This window comes from Mus caroli, chromosome 5 (assembly GCF_900094665.2).
Source record: "Mus caroli chromosome 5, CAROLI_EIJ_v1.1, whole genome shotgun sequence".
NCBI classification, from domain to species: Eukaryota; Metazoa; Chordata; class Mammalia; order Rodentia; family Muridae; genus Mus; species Mus caroli.
In genome coordinates this window covers 122975228-122994156 of record NC_034574.1, presented here as the reverse complement: position 1 = coordinate 122994156, position 18929 = coordinate 122975228, and the positions used below count along the sequence as shown (strand labels likewise).

Sequence of the window (18929 nt, the reverse complement as noted above, 5' to 3'; positions counted from 1 at the left end):
ATCACACACCAATAAACTCTCCATACCCTGCCTCCTGCGCTTGCTCTGTCTCCTGAGGGTCTGTTAGTCCTCCATGAAGCAACTCAGAACTCGATCAGCCTGGGACTGAGCACTCAGTTACTTCCCAAACAGCCTAAGCCCCAATAGAGAACAAGAGGTTCCACCATGGTTGGCTTCACGGTTGGGTATAAAACAGCCAGGTGAACACACAGAGGTAGGGCATGGATGGTGATGGTTCCCCCACTTAGATCAGTAACAGGGAATTCCTCCCCCTGGGATGTGCTGTCTTCCAGGATGGCTCTCTCGCCCTGTCTTCCTGTTGCCACTCTATGTTTTACTTTGCATTGCGTTCTGCTGTGGCTAATGTTACACCATGTGCTGCTACCAAAATCTTTTCCCCAACAAGTGAGCATGTCTCCCAGGAGAAAATATGCCCAAAGGAAAAGAGGAGGTGAACTCAAGGATTGTGGGCGCTTGGGTCTGATTCAATGACGGCCGATCTGGCTCAAGCCAGACAAGAGGTGTTGATTGACAGGACACACACATACTTGTGAGAAGGTATTTCCTGTGGGTCAAGAAGCTTTTCCTTACAAGTCTTTTGATCAGGGCCTGGGCAATTGCAACCGGAAAAAGGATCAAACAGGCCAAACTACTTCCCACAGATATGACCCTTTTATTCAGAAGTCACCCCCAGCCACCACATGCAACAGCGCATTTCAGACGTGGCCTTGGCTTCTCGTGAGAGAGCCAAAACAGGCTATGAATTCTTTTATTCCATTTAAGAGAAGTTCCAAGAGGGAAGAGAAGGCTAGTGAGGAGAGAGTCCAAGTAGCAAAGATACACTTGGACATACTTGGTTTTTGGTGGTGCTGAAGAGGGAACCCAGCGCCTTGGGCACACTAGGTTGATATTCTACCATGGAACCACATCCCAGATCCCAATATATATTGCTTTATTTCATAGTTCTATTTTACTAGTCAAGGGAGAATTAGAATTATAACAAACATATTTTGTAGTACAAAGAAAAGTTTCCGTGCTGCAAGACGGCGGACAAGTCGCTGGCTTAAAAATGCAAAGGGTTTTGTTATTTAAAAAAAAAACCACACAAGAAGATTCAGTACATGGTTTGATCCCTAATACCATAAATATCAAGTCAACTATCTATAAAAAAAAAAAAAGAGGGGGGTGGATTGCTGAGCTGGCTATCTTGTATCCCACCCCTGCCTGCTCCAGCAGCCTAGAGCTTTCTCTTGCCACAATGGTACAAACTATATCATCCTGAGAATAAAAAAGGGAACAGAAAAACAGTATCTCCAGCAAGTCACAAAGACGGCATCTTTACCTAGCATCTTTCAACCTTCAGCAAGCAGTCTGGGCCCGGTTTTTGAGCGGATACATTTTCTGTCTTATATTTGTGAGCTCTAATTTTCCAAGCATTGCAATATTCTAGAGCAGGAAGTAGAGAGCCCCAGGCTAACTGCCCCGGGCTTAACTGTCTGCTTTCTACCCACGTGGGCATCATCCTGAACGGTGTACTTCACTAGCTCTCCAGACAATGAACATAAGAGCTAGGTGAGGCGGGACATGCCTGTGTCCCCCAGAGCTTCGGAGGTAGAGCAGGAAGGTCAAGAGTATAAGGTCGTCCATAGCACTACGGCTAATATGAGGCCAGCCTGGGCTACATAAGACCCTGTCCGAAAAATAAAAATTAAAAAAAAAAAATCGGTTGAAATAAGGAACATCTTTGCTGAAACAAGGCCAGAGCCACAGTGCTGGACGAAGCTTCGAGCAAGGACATCAGCACCTCAGATGATGTGACTGTTTGCTGAGGAGAACAGAGAGAGCAGCTGTCCTGGATGATGACTGCCCCTCATCCCTGCCATGGACCTCAGCCTCTCTGTTACACTCAGAGTGAGACCCACGTTCAAAATTGTGTGTTTCCACAAGAGCCCAGGAGAGTCACTGCCCTCCAGCTGCACAGAGGAATTTAGCTCAGAGTCAGAAGCCCCAGGCCTTTTATCCCTCAGACTGTTCCACTCTGATCCTACAGGACTGAGCTTGGCAATGCTGTCCTTAACAATTCCTTACATTTAAAAAAAAAAAAAAAGAGTTTCATTAAAAAAATTATCATTCAAGGACACCCATGACTACTTAGAAGCCAAAGTGCAGCCTGGACATGCAATGCTCTCAGAGGAACGCTAAACAGCTCTCTCTTTAGGGGGTACAGGTTGTACCCTGTCCCTGACTGCAGAGCAAGTCCCCACCACCCTGAATAAAAACTATCAATGAAAGAGAGCACCCCTTCCAGAGAGGTTTACCACACTGGCTCCCACATAAGACTCCACAGCAAGGCCCTGTGTTCTTGACATCTGAGAGGGATCCTACATATCAAGAGGGTCCAGGCTCCTTGTCTGCCTGCCTTGGGGAATCTTCAGAAAGAACCTTTAGAACTTAACATTCCATCCCTGTGAAAGGGTAACCCTGCAAAGAAGGGAGAAGCCAAAGCCCCGGAGCAGGGCTGTAAACATTGTGGTTTTTCTAAGGCCCAACATGGTACACGGCTTTGGCAGCTATGGTTAATCTCCAAGAGAAGGTGACAGGTGTGTTCTGGGAACATGGGATATATCTTTCTACATCATAAGACAAGATACTGCAAGTCACTGGAAGACTAAGGAGCACACTGGGAAGAGATGCAGGCTTTCTTCTTTGGCCAGGGATACAGGGCAGATGTTTGGGCAAAACCCCTAGCTCACTCTTTATCCCACCCGACACACTTGGGAAGGTTCAAACAACGTGAGGCAGTGATGCTATCTGCGTCAGGGACAGGCAGGAACTTTCCTGCAGGGCGTCAAGAAGGTATCAAAAGCTCTCTGGACTCCCAGTGACATCCTTGCTAGATCTTGTGGCTTCCAGTGAAGACTGCCAGGCCTTGAAGAGAAGACCAGGTGAGAGCAGACCAAGTCCCCAAGATCCACGAACCAGGGAGACTGTAGCAAGCGCCTGGGCCTCTCTCTCTGCATCTGTGCCTCTGCGCTCTGTCCTCTCACCTCAGCGGCTTCTGGGACAGTCAGCAGCCCCTATGGGGATCAGACTCCCAGAGCCACCCAAGAGGACGGACATCCTCCTTCGTGGGACTCTTGCTTCTGAGGACAACTCACCACCACGTGATTTTGAACTCATAGATGGGGCGTTTGCAGTAGTAATGGTTGACAAGGTGCTTGTCACACACCCCGATACACTGGTGGTCCACCGTGAGGCCCTGGGCTGAGAGGTCAGTGACCAGGCAGTGCAAGAGGTCGTACACATCAGCCACGGCCTCCCAGGGCCCAAAAGACACGTCCACTTCACAGTGGTGCTCAAAGAGCTGTCCATCACTCTCACTCCGCTCAAAGCGAAGGGAGTTGAGGAGCGGACACTCGTAGGGGGTGATGGGCATCTCTTCCTTGAAGACACAGACTTTGAGCTTGGCAAAGCGGGCCTTCCGCTGTACTGCGCGAAGCCGGGCAATCTCCACGATCCGCTCCAGGTGGTCTACAGAGTTTAACAAAGCAGCCGTTAATGGACAGAGGTGGAACAGGAGAGGAGTGAGACAGACAGACACAGGGACACACATCCAGTGACAGGATGCAGAGGGAGGAGGAGGAGGAGGCAGATTTCACAAGGGACTCCATGGACTCAAGAAGGACACACTTCAATAAGGACCACAGTTTGCCAAAGCAAGGAAGCCCCCACAGGATGAAGGTGGGAGTATATGGGAGATAGCTTTCTTAACTTGAAAAGTCCCATTGTCACTGAAAGAGGGAACATTTTCTCCTAATCTGGATGAACGCTGTTTCACCTACTTCTGGGAAAGGCCTAGGAGCTAAATGATACCTCATAACCCCTCCCCCCCCATGGAAGGCAGCTGGCCCCTCACCTTTGTAATAGGGCATGAGTCCCAGGAAGGCCTGGCGCACCTTCTCGCCCTTCAGTGGCTGCATGTTCTCTAGCTGCTCCAGGAGGGGCCCAATGGCATAGTACTGGGCCTCCTTGTGCACAGCTCGCACATGCTCCCGGGGGGGCAGGTCCCCCGAACGCAGGAAGTTCAGCACATCTCTATGCAGAGAAGAAAAAGGTGAGAAGCAGCTAAGGACCAAGCGGTGGGATGGGATGGGAGGGTTATTAAAGAGGTTAGAACACAGAATGTGGGCCACATCCCTAACTAAAACTTTGGCCAAGTGAACTGGACCTTTGTGTCTATCAGTGTTCTCAAGTATAAAGTGAAAGATTTTTTTTTAAAAATTACTTCATATGGTTAAAAGAAAATTAAGCTGGGTATGGTGGCAAACTCAGGAGGCAGAGGCAGGTGGGGCTGTGAGTTCAAGGCCAGCCTGGTCTACATAGTGAGCTTCTGTCTCAATCAAAACAAAACAAACAACAACAAAAATGTAAATTCAAGCCGGGCATGGTGGCATTTAATCCCAGCACTTGGGAGGCAGAGGCAGGTGCATTTCTGAGTTCGAGGCCAGCCTGGTCTACAAAGTGAGTTCCAGGACAGCCAGAGCTATACAGAGAAAACCTGTCTCGGAAAAAAAAAAAAAAAAGTAAATTCAATCAGGAGGGAAATTGAATGAGCTAATATATGAAAAGTACTAAGATGACATCTAGCACAGAGTGAGCCCTCAGAAATTACTACCTGTTGCCTTCCTACGTCATTACCATTATGATACTTATAAGGTACTCACGTGTGTAATGGAAGGCTACAACGCCATTGATTTAAAACACATATACAGTGGCTTTTCTCAGACAAAGTGTCATGTAGCCCAGGCTGGTTTCAAACTTGCTAGATAGACAAGCCCGACCTTGAACCCCCTGTTCCTCTTACCACAGTCTCTCAAGTGGTAAGATTGCCAGCACGCACCACCACGTCAGGCTATGTGTATACTTTACAGATCTCTGTAAATTTGAGGCCAGTTTGGTCTACAAAGCAAATTCCAGGACAGCCAGGGCTATAGAGTGACCCAGTCACAAAAAAAAAAAAAAAAAGAGAGAGAGAAGGAGGAAGGCTCTGGAAGATGGAAGAGGAGGAAGAAGAGGAGGAGGAGGAGGAAGAGGAGGAGGAGGAGGAAGAGGAGGAGGAGGAGGAAGAGGATCCTTTCATGGACTCAGCACCATTTTCCCAAGTACAAGTTAGAAATGTTCAGTCATAAGTACACAGATAATGGGATAGCTATAACCTCACACTTCCAATAGTAACAAACACATTCTACCCATTCCACATTGTTACCATCACAATGTTACCATCATTCTATAGCTGTCTGGGAAGACAAAATACCAAATTGCAAGAGCTAATATTAGCTGGCGTCTCAGCTAAGTAAAGCCACACATGGAAAGTACAGTCTTTCTAATCCTCTTCAAACCCTTTAGTGCCGGGGGTAACAATCAGGCCTATTGTCAGTGGTTATGGGAAGAGAGGGAGGAAACACCTAGATCTCTCTGTTACATCAATAATTCATCTAAACCATAAAGCAACAGCAGCTAACACTAAGCATTAATCTAGCCACTAACCATATACCACCCATTTGATCCTCTTAATGACATTATAAGGCAGGTTTTTCTCTTAGCTCCAGTCTATAAATGTAGCCCAAGTGGGGTCTATAAGGTTATGGAAAACCTCTGTTGGAGAAGCCACAGTTGACACAGGCTCAGGTCCAGACATAACTCACTCTGAGCTGACAATGACCACGGTCCTCACTTCACTGAAGCAAACAATGCCAGCTGCACAATGAAGACCCCCATTATTCCTCCCCCCAGACCCAAGCAGCCCCCAGGATGGTAGACAAGTTTGCATGAGCTACAACAGCAGAGAAATGTGTGTACCTTCCAAATTCCCTGAACCTATTTTTTACATTTTTGAAAAACTCTAACTACTGCTGATAAGCCACAGACTATTGCAGTCCAGCAGTCTGAGCCTAAACACTACTACATCTCCAGACCAACAGACAGTGGCATCTAAGCCTCAATTCGGATGGGATCCTGTTCTCCCTCCCTACAACCCCTTTAAGGATTTTTAAATCATTTTTCATTATGTTTGGGTATGTGTGTGTGTGTGTGCTCAAGAATACAGGCACTCAGTGGAGGCCAGAAGTTTTGGCTTTCCCGGAGCTGAAGTTACAGGTGGCTGAGAGCCAATTGACCTGAGCTCAGGTCTTCTGCAATCTGCAAGAGCAGTAAATACACGGAGCCTCGCAGCCACCTTTCCAGCCCACGCCCACCCCTTTAAAGTCAGTCCTCTGAGATGTTCAATAAACCCTTATGAGCTCTGACAAGCAAAAGCCCGGGCAAGGCCCAGCTAAGAGCGCTATGGGAGATGCCAGCTGGGGCCAGCACTTCCCTCCCCAAATGGCCTGCAAACAAAAAAATCTTTTTATAGTTCCACAGAGTGATGTGACACTCTGTTTTCTCACCATCAGAGGCAGCTGATAGCCCACTGGGGAAAATCAGACTCTGCAAAACAAATTATATCACTAGAGGCGCCTTTGTAAGGATAAAAATGACCCTTGTGGGCACTCTTACTTGGAGGTCAACACAAAGACATATACATCGATTGAAGTCTCTGCCTCTCTGGTCACTGGTTCAAGGTCAAAAGCTAGATCGATCCTCTAGTCATCTCCAAGGAGAGACTGAAGGAGCAGAGGATTCTAGCCATGTGCTTTGAAGATCTGACCTCCCCGGGGTCACACACAAGCTCTTTCCTTAACCATCACTGATACGCCCACTAGACAGCCACACTTATTTCTCATATCAACAAGGAAACTGAGGGCTAGAGGGATGGTTCAGTGGTTAAGAGAACTTGCTGGACTTCCCGAGGTCACAGTTCAGTTCCCAGCATCCACATCAAGAGCTCACAACTGCTTGTGATTCCAGCTTTAGGGGATTCAGCATCCCATTCTGGTCTCACGCACACAAGTGATATGCACATATAAATAAAAAATAAATCGTGGGCTGGTGTGATGGCTCAGTGGGTAAGAGCACCCGACTGCTCTTCCAAAGGTCCAGAGTTCAAATCCCAGCAACCACATGGTGGCTCACAACCATCTGTAACGAGATCTGACTCTGTCTTCTGGAGTGTCTGAAGACAGCTACAGTGTACTTACATATAATAAATGAATAAAATCTTAAAAAAAAAAGATTCCAAACTTAAAAAAAATCATAACAACAACAAAAAAACCCGTGATGAAATTAAGGCATAATTTTTTAAATAAGTTTGCCAGAAGCATTTTCATGGGAAGCTGTAATAATCACATCTATTTCTTTAGGATATGTACATATCGGACTGTGGGTTTGTGTGTGTGTGCGTTGTTATTATTGCTGTCAAAATCCCACTAACATACAAGTTTGATTTTTGTTTTGTTTGTTTGCTTATTTATTTTTTCAAGACAATTTCTTTGTATGTAGCCCTGGTTGTCCTGAACTTGCTCTGTAGACTGAGGCCGGCCTCAAACTCAGAGATCCACCTGCCTCTGCCTCTGAAGGGCTGGGATTAAAGACTCGAACCACCACAGCCCTTGCTACGTTTGTTTTTAAAGGTTTTCTTAGCAAAATGCAGGAGCAGCGATCGGGCATCAGCCCATCCTTCACGGTGTCTGCTGAAAGTCACTGTGAGCCTCAGAACCGTCACCATGCACCCCAGCCCCTCCGGGCTGCAGTAGCTTTTGGTGTTTGTTGGGAGTGTTGACACAGAGTCTTGCTGGCTACGTAGCGCAAGCTAGCCTAGAAATACTTGCAATCCCCCCCCCCCGTTTCCACCTAGAGCGCCACCACGCCCAACCTGCATGGTATTATTGAATCCAAGTATCTCAGTGTAAAGTTTTTCTCCAGGACGGTTTTCCAACATTCTCCTGACTCCAAGTGTGTTCCTCTCCATACAGATAATGATTCTCCAACTCTCAAACTGCACTGGATGGGAAGAGTTTTATCAAACCCTGCCAGGATTAGACTTTCTCTTGCTGGGCTGAGGTGGCACACACCTTTAGTCCCATCACTCAGCAGGCAGGTGGATGTCTGAGTTTGAGATCAGCCTGGGCTACAAAGTAAGTTCCAGGACAGTCTACACAGAAACCCTAGCTCAAAAAAAACAAACCAAACCAAAGAACTCAAACAATTTCTCTTGCTGTTTTTACCTGGGGTAAAACAACTTAAGCATCTTAATAACAATTCAATAAGAATATTTATTAAACTCCACCATTAGGCTATCTCCTCTGGTACTGTGGAATGCCCAAGACCCAATCCCAGGCTACTTGCTGGCTATGACTACGGAGCTGATCGTAGAGGAAGAGACAGACATACCCAAAGTGTGTGCCATCTCGATCGATGAAGTACCGGCCCTCGGAGTCTGTAGGGATGTAATGCCGCCCGCTGAACATGGCAGCCAGCATGGTGTCTTCATAGCGCCGCAGAGTAGACAAGCGCGTGGTAAAATGAGCCCCTCCAATGTTCAGGGGGACGACCTCGGGAAACTGGAAAGGAACCAGCACAGCTTTCAGACTGGCACAGGCAACAAGATCTGGGCTCCTCCAAGTCAGTCTGCCTAGATCTGACAGATCACAATCAGTCATCCCAAACTAGGGGACACCTGCACCCCACTTTCCTTGAGCATTCATCACCAAGTCCTACTCATTCGACCTGACAGCCCTTAAATGAGGTGTCTCTTCACCCCAACCCTCCAATCTCTACCAGCTTTCATTGTCTTTTACTCCTTTTTGAACATCTCACCTTTAAGTCCTTACTCATGCTGGCTTTTTGGCCACAGATGTTCTTAATGCTCTCCTCCCGCCCAGCTAGCAAACGAAACTGCCACACGTGGTGGTGTAGGTTGTTCACTGTGAAAACACCTGGATGACACACTTTTGTCTGTCCACCCAGGTGTGTGTCCAACCCTAAATTACACCAAGGCACCACACAGTTGGCAACATGGGTCCATTCCATCTCTATTCCCTGACCACTACGGCTCTTCCCTCCATCTCGCGTCCAAGAAAGAATCCCGTACATGTTCCCCCCTTATTCCTTCACTACACTCTCCTCAATGACAGCACCTAGATCCATACAATGGCAACCATTTTCTCCTGCCAACCAATTTTCCTAGGTGCCAAGCATCCCAAAGGCAGGGAGAGCATGTGTGCTTGCCTGTTGTGAACAGAGACCAAAAGCTCTTTGTGATTGCATTGCGGTACCCGCTCCTCACTGTCTTCCTCTTATCCAGAGCCTGGCAGGTGCCATGCTGGAGCTCTACCGCAGAGCTTCACACTCAGCACCAACCATCGCTCTCTACCTCACCCCATTCTCTCCCATTCAATCTATATCGATTGATTAGTCTCCACGTCACCCAAGGTTTTGGTCACAAGGACTAAGAGAGGACGGGAAAATAACAGTAAAGGTTATTAGCCTGGAGAACCTCAAGTCCCAGTTCCAACCAGCTGACTCCAGATGAACTAAAACTTTATCTCAGGGTAAATTTTATCCTAGATTCCCCCCCCCCCCCCCCAAATGTTACATCTCTCTGGCTGTGGTGAAAGTCTAAAGCCTTTATAGTTATCTAAATAGTCCTTTTCCCAAATTTCCACACATCCTTTGTTTAGGGGGGAAAAAAGATTTCACTGTGCATGGTGGTGCACTCTTTTGATCCCAGCCATTGAGAGGCAGAATCAGGAGACTCTCTGAGTTCTAGACTAGTGAACTCCATAGTATAGAGTGAGCTCCAGGCCAACGTGGGCAACCTAGAGAGACCCTGCCTCATTAAAAAAAATAAAGACAAAAATGGATGAGATAAAACTTACCTGAGACTTGCCTTACAGTAGAGACTAAAATTCACAAAATATCAGTGAATTAAATGCACAAGATTTACAATTCTAAGTATGAGCTCAACTCTATTATTATTTATTATTATTATTATTATTATTATTATTTTGAGACAGAGTTTCTCTGTGTAGCTCGGGCTCTCCTGGAACTCACTACATAGACCAAGCTGGCCTGGAACTCACAGACAGTTGTCTGCTGTCTCTGCCTTTGGAATTGGAGGTACCACCAAGCCCAAAAATTCAACTCTTACTCTCACGGTGCAAAATGCCTTCCACATTTCTGCAGAAATGCTAAGCCCACTGTAGGTATATACTAAGACTAAGATGTCACTTAGGTCTAATGCTTTGCACATCTGGAGTTCCCTCTAAAAGACAGCACCCACTAATGCACTTCTTTGCTCCATATACAAAACAAAAAAAGTCAGGGAAAAGAGTCCTAGAACTCACAGGGTGGGGTGTGACTCACAGGAGGTCCGGGCTGGACAGCTGGCCTACAGTCTGTGGGATTGTGTGTCCTGTCACTCAAACCACAACTTCTGCCCAATGACAGTGCACAAAAAAAAGTGTCACCGCCGTGTTGGCCTTTTTCCCTGACTGCAGAGTTATGTCTAGAATTTTGCTTATTTTCACAAGTTTCCCACGATGCTGGCAATTCGGGGATTCTAACCCTAATACAATACTGTCAGCTGCCAGAGAGCCTCACTCAAGCCAGCCCCCTCGGACTGTCGAGTCTCCACATCTGTATCCATCTTCCTATCCATCTCGAGGGTCAGTTCAGGTGCAAAGTGTCACACACGCGAAGGGCTACTAACGAAGCCACCGCACTGCACAGTACAGCAACTGATAAATGAAGCCCCTATTCCCTCCCACCATCTCTGCTCTGAGTTCAACTCACCATTACCCTCCTATTTCCCGAATTTATCTCCTGTATGTCCTTGCTCACGCTGCTTTCTTGGCCCCAAATCCTGTACCGTTCACTCTTGTCCATCTAGCAAATAAAATTACCCCATGTGGTAATGGAGATTGTTTGCTGCATAACGGCACCTGGATGAGAATTGGTCCACTCAGGTGTGTCCTTTCCTTAAATCATACCAAGGCACCAGATGGGTTAACTGCACGTAGTTTCTAATGCCACTCCCCGTGCAGCTGGAGGATACACCTGGACAACCCAGGTCCTCCTTTGGATTGTATGGAACATGCTATGTGTTGAGTCCTCTTCTAGTTGATAAAGGTGACATGAAATACAGGAATGGAACTGACATCTGGTAGCTACCGAGTATGGGAAGAAGGGACTTGGAGTGCAGGTGACTCTGGGCAGGGAGGATACACCTAGTGTAGGAGTAGCATATGGGGTGGATAGCTCCTTGGGAGGCTCACCGCCCAAGGTCAGCTCTGCAAGCACCAGTCTCTCCCTCGCTTCCCATCAGCCCTCCCTTCCCCCATCGCTCGATCCAGGTACCTCCTGGGGCAGCAGGGGCAGCCCGTGCCCCGCTTGCGTGGCCGTAGGAGTGGCCGGCTCCAGGAAGTCGTCTTCGGCTTCGGAGCTGGACATGGCACCGTCCGAGTGACGGCTGTCTGGCTCCCGCCCGGTGACTACCACCATCCCTCTGGCTCTGGGCGGTGGGCGCGGCTTCGGGTAGGCGGGTGGGCGGAGGCCTGAAGAACTAAAGCCAAGCAGTGCCTGACATGACGAGATGGGCCGCCGGCGGGCGCTAGACGCCGAGGACCTGCAAGCAGTTAGGATGTCCTGTGCTGCCCTCCAACAGTCTAACGACAACCGCGCCTACAGTTAGTCGCTGGTCTGACCTGGCTGCCTCCAGCCATTGGCCGACTCTTCGCTGGCTCCGCCCTGATTGTCAGGAGGTTCGCCCAATCACAGAACAAACAATTCGGCCTTAAGCCGTAGTGGCCACAGGCCTACCCAATTCTGATTGGCTCTTGGCTGACAAGCGCGAGCGACGCCTGTCTGCTCCGGGGTTTGGCAGAGGGGAGGTGATCGCCCACTGACGACCTCGATCAGCAATCACCGCGTGGACCCTGCGCTGCAAATCGGAACCAGGCGCTTCTTGCTATTGGCCGAGGTTTCATGAACTCCTGCTATGATTGGCAAGATCATTGTCCAATTATAGGGTAAACACGTCTGGCTGGGTTTGTTCCATTCTGATTGGCTATCTAACTAACGGGAGCGCTACCTCCCTTGGAAGCGGCTCTCTTTGCGCAGAGCAACCACAGCGCAGGTAGCATCTCTGGCCCGGTCGCCTCCTACTATTGGCAGTGTCCGATTAGCTCCGCTATGACAGTTAAAGGTCTGATCCAACCATCGAGGTCTCAAACTAGAGTGACAACTGACAACGATTTGCCGACCAGTCCCATTCTTATAGGCCACCTAAAGGGCACGCGTTCTGCACTTACTACGTTCAACGACAGCGCTGGTCCCCCGGCGCGGTCCCTGCAAGGATAGACCACCCAATTGCTCCTGCTTATTGGCTGTGTCCTCGCTGGCCTCCGCCCCTGATTGGCAGGAAGCCCGCTCATAGGGGTAGCACCTTGGTCCTGCTTTCATTGACTTTCTCACTAGCAGGCGCGAAGCTCCAGGCCACTCCACTTTATCATCTCGGTCCATGTGTCCTGGGAAAGGGCCCAGGACTGGCTGGTTTGTCTCCATAGCAGCGGGCCAGTGAAAAAAGGCCTAGGCAGGCTGTCCTTGAGGATGTGCTACGGAGGGCTGAGGGCACCTGCTGTGTAATAGAAATTGAGCACTGCTACACCTTGGCTGGCAAGGACATGGCTGCTGTGCTAGCGCTTTTTCCATGGACTCACACAGGAAGGAAAACCTTGGTTGCAAATACCTTTAATTGCAGCGACTTGGAAGGTTAGAAGGATTTCTGAGAATTCAACTCTTGTCTCTAGTATAATAAATAATAATAATAAATAATAACGGAACTGAGTATGGTGACTCACGCTGCAATATCAGTACTTGGAAGTCAAGGCCAGCCTCAGCTTCATAACATTGTGAGTCCAAATTAGGTTACATGAGACTGCTAAAATCAAATGCTAAAAATGAAAAAAAATTAAATAACCACAGATGAGAAAAGAGAAAACCCTACTCCCAAGCAGGGATCCCCTTCTCAATCTGACCTGCCCACACATGCGTACGCGCAAAGCTGTGGGTTTATCAGATGCCTCCTATTTGTTTAAATTAGCCATTCAGAAATAAGTGGATGGAGAGTATACCAACCAAAAGGCTCAAGCCCTCCTTTTGAACTGGATTTCTGAATATCTTCTCCCCTGGCGGGGAGTCTGTGTGTTTTGCTGTGTGTGACTTCAATAAAGCTTGGCTGACTGCCGAGTCCTAGCCTTTCCTGCTTGGTCATTCTTTCAACTGGACAGAGAAAAAGAAGGCATACCTGCAACTCTAGATGACCTCGCCGTGATGACATCATCACCTCTGCCCCAGGACACAGACAGAAACAGGCACTCCCAGAAGGCTCTTCCCAGCCTGTCAGATGACCCATTTGAGGCAGCACGTCTCAGTCACGCATCGACTGTGTGGCCGCTGTTGGGGGAGGTTCCTTCAGAAGAAGCCCCGCATCTGTCCGCAGCTCCAATAGGCCTTTGTTGCCTGTCCCAATAAACCACTTAAAAGAGAAAATCCGAGACTTAATCCACAGGGCCCACACTGCGAAGAGGAAATGGTCATGGCAATTATCAGATGAACGTTAGGTTTAAGTAGATGACGGATTGAGGCAGAGGCTATGCACTAGTCAAGACGTGGGTTGTCTCGGTTTTGATTCTGTAAGTTGGTCCAATGAAATCCTTTCAGGATGTGGCAAGCTGATTAGGATAATTCCTACTCCAGGTGCGGCCTCAGTATCACAGATAATTGTTCCTATGGAGTTGTGGGTGGGTGTCTATTCTGTGAGCCTCTGCTGGTCCTAGAATCCAAGATGACTTTCAGATTTTGAACAGCGACTCAACGCCTTTCTGAGCCCCTGAAACAGAACACTGTCAAGAGTAGGCAGTAAGATGGCTCAGTTATTCATTCTGTTGCCTTCAGCGGTGAAGGGAACTGGGATAGGCTAAGGCAGATACTCAAGTGATTCACCTATGTGGAATCAACCAGGACTTTGACACAAAGAAGAAGGAGATGAAATGAGGGCAGAGATGTGAGTCTGGGTTTTGTGTGTGAGGGCACCCAGATGTCCTTTGCGAGGCCAGAAGAGGGCCTCAGATCCCCTGGAGTTGGAGCTAAATACAGGAGGCTCTAAGTTGGCCAATGTGGGTGCTTGAATCAGAATTCAGGTTCTCTGGAAGATCAGCAAGTGCTCTTAACCACTGAGTCATCTCTCCAGCCCAGACTTTCGTTTTTTGGGAGGGGGGTTGTTTTGTTTTTGTGGTTTTTCTCTGTAGCCCTGCCTGTCCTGGAACTCACTCTGTGGACCAGGCTAGTCTTGAACTCAGTTTCCACCTTGCCTTGGCCTTCGTCCCCATCTCTACCTCCGCCTCTTCCTCCCTAGTGTTGGTATTCAAGGTGTGTATCACTACTGCCCTGTTAGAGTGTCTCCATTGCCACAGAAATTTGCAACCAAATTTGGTTTAGGTAACAAAGAATTTTATTATCATACATAACAAGAAGACTGAGCAGGCACAGGGTTGATTTGTGGGACCAGGGTTTTGTTTGTTTGGTGTTTGTTTGCTTGTTTGTTTGTTTTTCATTTATCCACTCTGCTAGAGTGACTCTTCATCCCTAGGAATCCATGTGAGAAAACTGTGTAGTTAAGGAGCATGGAGAAGATTCTGACAAGCTAATGAAAATTCCAGGAAGGAGACACTTTCCTGCAATCCCTTGGGGAGATTGGGAGGCTGCAGTGGGAAGAGCTTGAGGCCTTGGGAGACACTGTGAGACCCTAAAAGAGTTGAAGTTGTAGTTTAGTTGGCAGAGTTTCCTGCACTAAGCCTGGGTCCCATGTAGTTAACAGTAAGGTAGTAACTGGTGATTGTGGGAATAATAAAAGTAAAACTCGGACCAGTGAGGTGGCTCATGAGGTAAAGACACTTGCCACCAACCTGTGTGACAGTATACTCACATACATCAAATAAATACATCTTAAAATAAAAAAGCAAAAATGAAAACAAAACTGATAACCTCAGCCCTCGAGAGGTAGAAACAAGAGGATCAGGTGAAGGTTATCCTCAGCTACAGAGCGGTATTGAGGCCAGCCTGAGCTATGTGAGACCCTGTCTTAAAAATGAAAGTGGGCAGGGCTTGGTGGGGCATGCCATCCAACCAGAGGCAGAGGCAGAGGCGGAGGCGGAGGCGGAGGCGGAGGCAGAGAGGCCAGCCTGGTCCACAGAGGGAGTTCCAGGACAGCCAGAGCTACACACAGAGAAAGCTTGTCTTAAAAACAAAACAAAACAAAACAACAAAAAGGTAGGGGAGGAAGAAGGAAGAAAGAAAAGAAATTAGGGAGTCCCAAAATGCCAGGGGGAGAGACACAAGACATATAGATTGGGTTTTGTTGTTTTTAGATGTATGTATGTATGCATGCATGTATGTATGCATGTATGTATGTATTATGTATGCATGTATGCATGTATGTATGTATGTGAGTACTCTGTTTTCATGCACACCAGAAGACGGAACCAGATTTCATCACAGACGGTTGTGAGTTATCATTTGGATTCTGGGAGTCGAACTCAGGACCTCTGGAAGAGAAGCCCATGCTCTTAACCACTGAGCCATCTCTCCAGTTCCCTGTAATCAGTTTTCTGTGCTGGAGCTTTCTTCTACTTCTGCCAAGAATTTCCTTTAGGAATGCACTTTCCCATTTGGTTTCGTTTATACAGCTTAGGAACTCCAAGGTCAGCAGCCTGGGATGAGGGCTGCTGGGAAAGTAGGAACGGATAAAGGGGGAGGTCTGGGAAGGAGGGCCAGTCGCTGGCAGCATGCAGTTACCAACCGCACCACTCTGGGAATAACTTCCAGCCAGCTCACAGGGCGGCTGCAGAAGGGTAGGGGGCCTCTGAGGATGGGCTAGGCAGCACATGAAGATGCAGAATAGAGGCTGTTATACCTTGGAACTCCACCAAAGAATTATGTCACATGACACCAAACCCTGAAATTAGGCGCTGAGTTATTTATCTTTTTTGCCAACTCTACCCAAAGGAAACTTTTTTTTTTTTTTTAAGAAAGGAACCTCATGTGCTCACTCAGTTGCTATTTACTCTCCTGATTTTATTTTCCTTTATGCGTCTCTGGGTGCTTATGGACCTGTATATGGGTACCAGCAGAGGCCAAAAGAGAGGGTGGGATTCCAGGTGGTTGTGAGCCGTTTGACTTGGGGGCTAGGACCTGAACTCAGGTCCTCTGGAAAAGCAGCAAGTGCTCTTAACTGCTGAGCCGTGCTTCCAATCTCTATTTGATCCTGAAAATGGGCCTCACATGTCCCAGATTGGCCTGGAGCTCCCTAGGCAACCCAGGATGAGTTTGAACTTCTAATGGCCCTGCCTGCATCCCCGGAGGATACACCATCGTGCCTGATTTACCAGCTCTGAAGTTCTGACGTTTGCAACTGAATTCTGCTGAATCTCTTTCGTTGGCTGGAAAATGTAAGGCTTGAGGAACTAGTACTCCTGAGGCAATGTAGGATTAAACAAGCAAGAGTGTAGGTTAGCCGGCCCTTTCTGTCCAGAACCACAGAGTGAAGACCTTCAGACTTGGCAAGCCTTTTGGTTTCTGTCATTGTAGCAAGAAAGCAACCGCAGACAAGACTGAAATGAGTATGTGTGGCCAGCCAGATGTGGTTTTCTGGCCAACATTTACCACCGCTGGGGGGGGGGGGGAAGGGATGGAAATCTCAGCCCAAACCAGCTCCATCTGACTTATATACATGAGCTTCTGCCTCGTTCTGATTCACATTGCAATTATCTAGTTGGGAAGACCAATAAGGAGCCGATTCCCGACGGCATCAATAGTGCTAATCATTACTCAAAAGGGACAGAGCTCACCTGTAGGATTAGAGAATTCAATCTTTTGGGTTCCCCCAACCCCCTTCATCCATGTTTGGGGACTGGAGAGCTGGTTCAGCAATTAAGAGCACTGACCGCTCCTCCCGAAGATTGGGAGTCAATTCCCAGCACCCACTTGGTGGATTAAAACCCATCTGTTAACTCCAGTCCCAGGGGAGCCGACATCCTCTTCTTGCCTCTTTGGGTACCAGGCACTCACATGGTACACAGAGATGCAGGCAATACATATAAATAAAAAACTTTAAAAAATGGTCTTTGTTTGTTCATAGTAGAGTCTCGTGTAGCCTAGGATGGCTCTTCATGCTCTTATGCAACCCAAAGTGACCTTAAACTCCTGATCCCCCTGCCTCCAAGTCTGAAGTACTGGTATTTCAAGTGTGCACCATCACATCCAGCTTAATTAATAATAATAATAATAACCCCACCGCAGTGGACATTTTGTAGAAAAAACCTTCTCCTTGTTATTTTTTAAAAGTTTAAAAGATTTATATGTATGAATGTCGTAAGTGCGCATACGCGTATGTGTGTGTGTGTGTGTGTGTGTGTGTGTACATGCACTAAATGCCTGCCTATGACCAGAAGAGTTGAGCAGAAAGTAGTGGATCCCCCAGAACTGGAGTTACACATACAATGTGTGTGCTAAGAACTGCACCCAAGTCCTACGCAAAGGCAACAAGTGTTCTTTTGTTTTGTTTTGTTTTGTTTTGTTTTTTTGAGACAGGGTTTCTCTGTGTACCCCTGGCTGTCCTGGAACTCACTCTGTAGACCAGGCTGGCCTCCAACTCAGAAATCTGCCTGCCTCTGCCTCCCAAGTGCTGGGATTAGAGGAGTGCGCCACCACTGCCAGGCACAACAAGTGTTCTTCATCACCAGGCCATAGTTCCAACCCCACTTTCTCTTTTTAAAAATAATATTTTCATGTATTTGTTTTTTCTTACGTATTCTGTGTATTTGAGGCCCAAGGACAACGTGTAGGATTCGGTTCTCTCCTCCCAGCATGTGGGTTCCTGAGATAGGCCTCAAGATGCCAGGCTTGACCTTAGCTGCCTTTACTCACTGGGTCCAAAGTGGACAGAACTTCCATTTGTTCATAATTCTTTCCAATGGCAAAAGTTTTTCAGATTCGGCAGTCATTCCATGCTTGGCCAGCAGAGGGCACTTTAGGCTTTTCCTATCAGAGCCAGACCACAAGGTCAGAATTCTACACTACGTAACACCAAAACAGTGGCTTTGCAGTGAAAATCGACCAACTCTAGATTCTTAGTAATAACTCTGGCGTGGATGAGACACACTTATTTATTTTTCTAAGAAGATAGGGCCAGGTATGGGAGTGAGCTCCTGAGACCTAGCACTTGGGAGGCCGAGGGAAGTGTTCAAAATCATCCGATAGCTGGAGGCCAGGGTAAGCCCCGAGAACCACCTTACAAAATCAAAAATCAAAAATATTAAACACAGGTCTTTATATAAGCATCGTACATACGTACATACATACACCACACACACACACACCTACAAATTGAAAATAAATCTTTAAAAACAAAAGGACTCAAAGCAACAACAAAAACCAAGCCAGATTTTAAGGAAAAAAGAATGCCCTGCCTAACCAATTCCCTACCAGCCTGTTTTTGGTAGTGAATACTAGAAGCCTTGTGACTGCTTGAAATAAGGGTTTACATTAAAGTCCTAAGGACAGTAATCTGCCTGGAGTCCTTAGGACACAATCATGCCTGAGAAATGACTGAGTCCAGGGTGGTATTTAAGAAGTTCCCATGAGTACTAATGACGAGTTAACAGAAAAGCTCCCGTGGAAAGATGTTGATTGGCAGGTAATGACTGAGTGGTGATGGTCACTGGCAGGTCATTAAGACCTGGGCTCTGGGTCCAGGCCACTCCATTTGCACCCCACCCCCAACACTTACTCAATGGGCAACTTTGCGTAGGATGCGTGATTTCCCTGAACTTATTCATGATCTTGACAGACGTGGGTCTCAGCACAGCATCCACCCCGAGCTCTATCGTTCAGGCTCCAGCTCCGGGCAAAGCGGTTTGCCCTGGCCCTGGTTC

The 18929-nt window shown here is 47.6% G+C and overlaps 1 protein-coding gene across 1 annotated transcript; it reads right to left on the bottom strand.

Moving 5' to 3' along the window:
• Window positions 1-650: 650 nt before the first annotated feature.
• On the bottom strand, window positions 651-11760 carry Kctd7 (potassium channel tetramerization domain containing 7). Its single transcript, XM_021162671.2, has 4 exons — window positions 11296-11760; window positions 8329-8498; window positions 3917-4095; window positions 651-3531 (listed from the first exon to the last, which is right to left on the bottom strand). The coding sequence occupies exons 1-4, from the start codon at window positions 11437-11439 to the stop codon at window positions 3155-3157; spliced, it is 870 nt and encodes a 289-aa protein (XP_021018330.1). The 5' UTR covers window positions 11440-11760; the 3' UTR covers window positions 651-3154.
• Window positions 11761-18929: the final 7169 nt, after the last annotated feature.

Excerpts from the sequence above, each read along its gene's own strand:
- Kctd7 (XM_021162671.2), bottom strand. The coding sequence starts at position 11,439 with ATGGTGGTAGTCACCGGGCGGGAGCCAGACAGCCGTCACTCGGACGGT. Across the intron at positions 4,096-8,328 it reads CGAGATGGCACACACTTTGG|AGATGTGCTGAACTTCCTGC; the intron begins GTATGTCTGTCT and ends TTCTCTGCATAG. Across the intron at positions 3,532-3,916 it reads ACTCATGCCCTATTACAAAG|ACCACCTGGAGCGGATCGTG; the intron begins GTGAGGGGCCAG and ends TAAACTCTGTAG.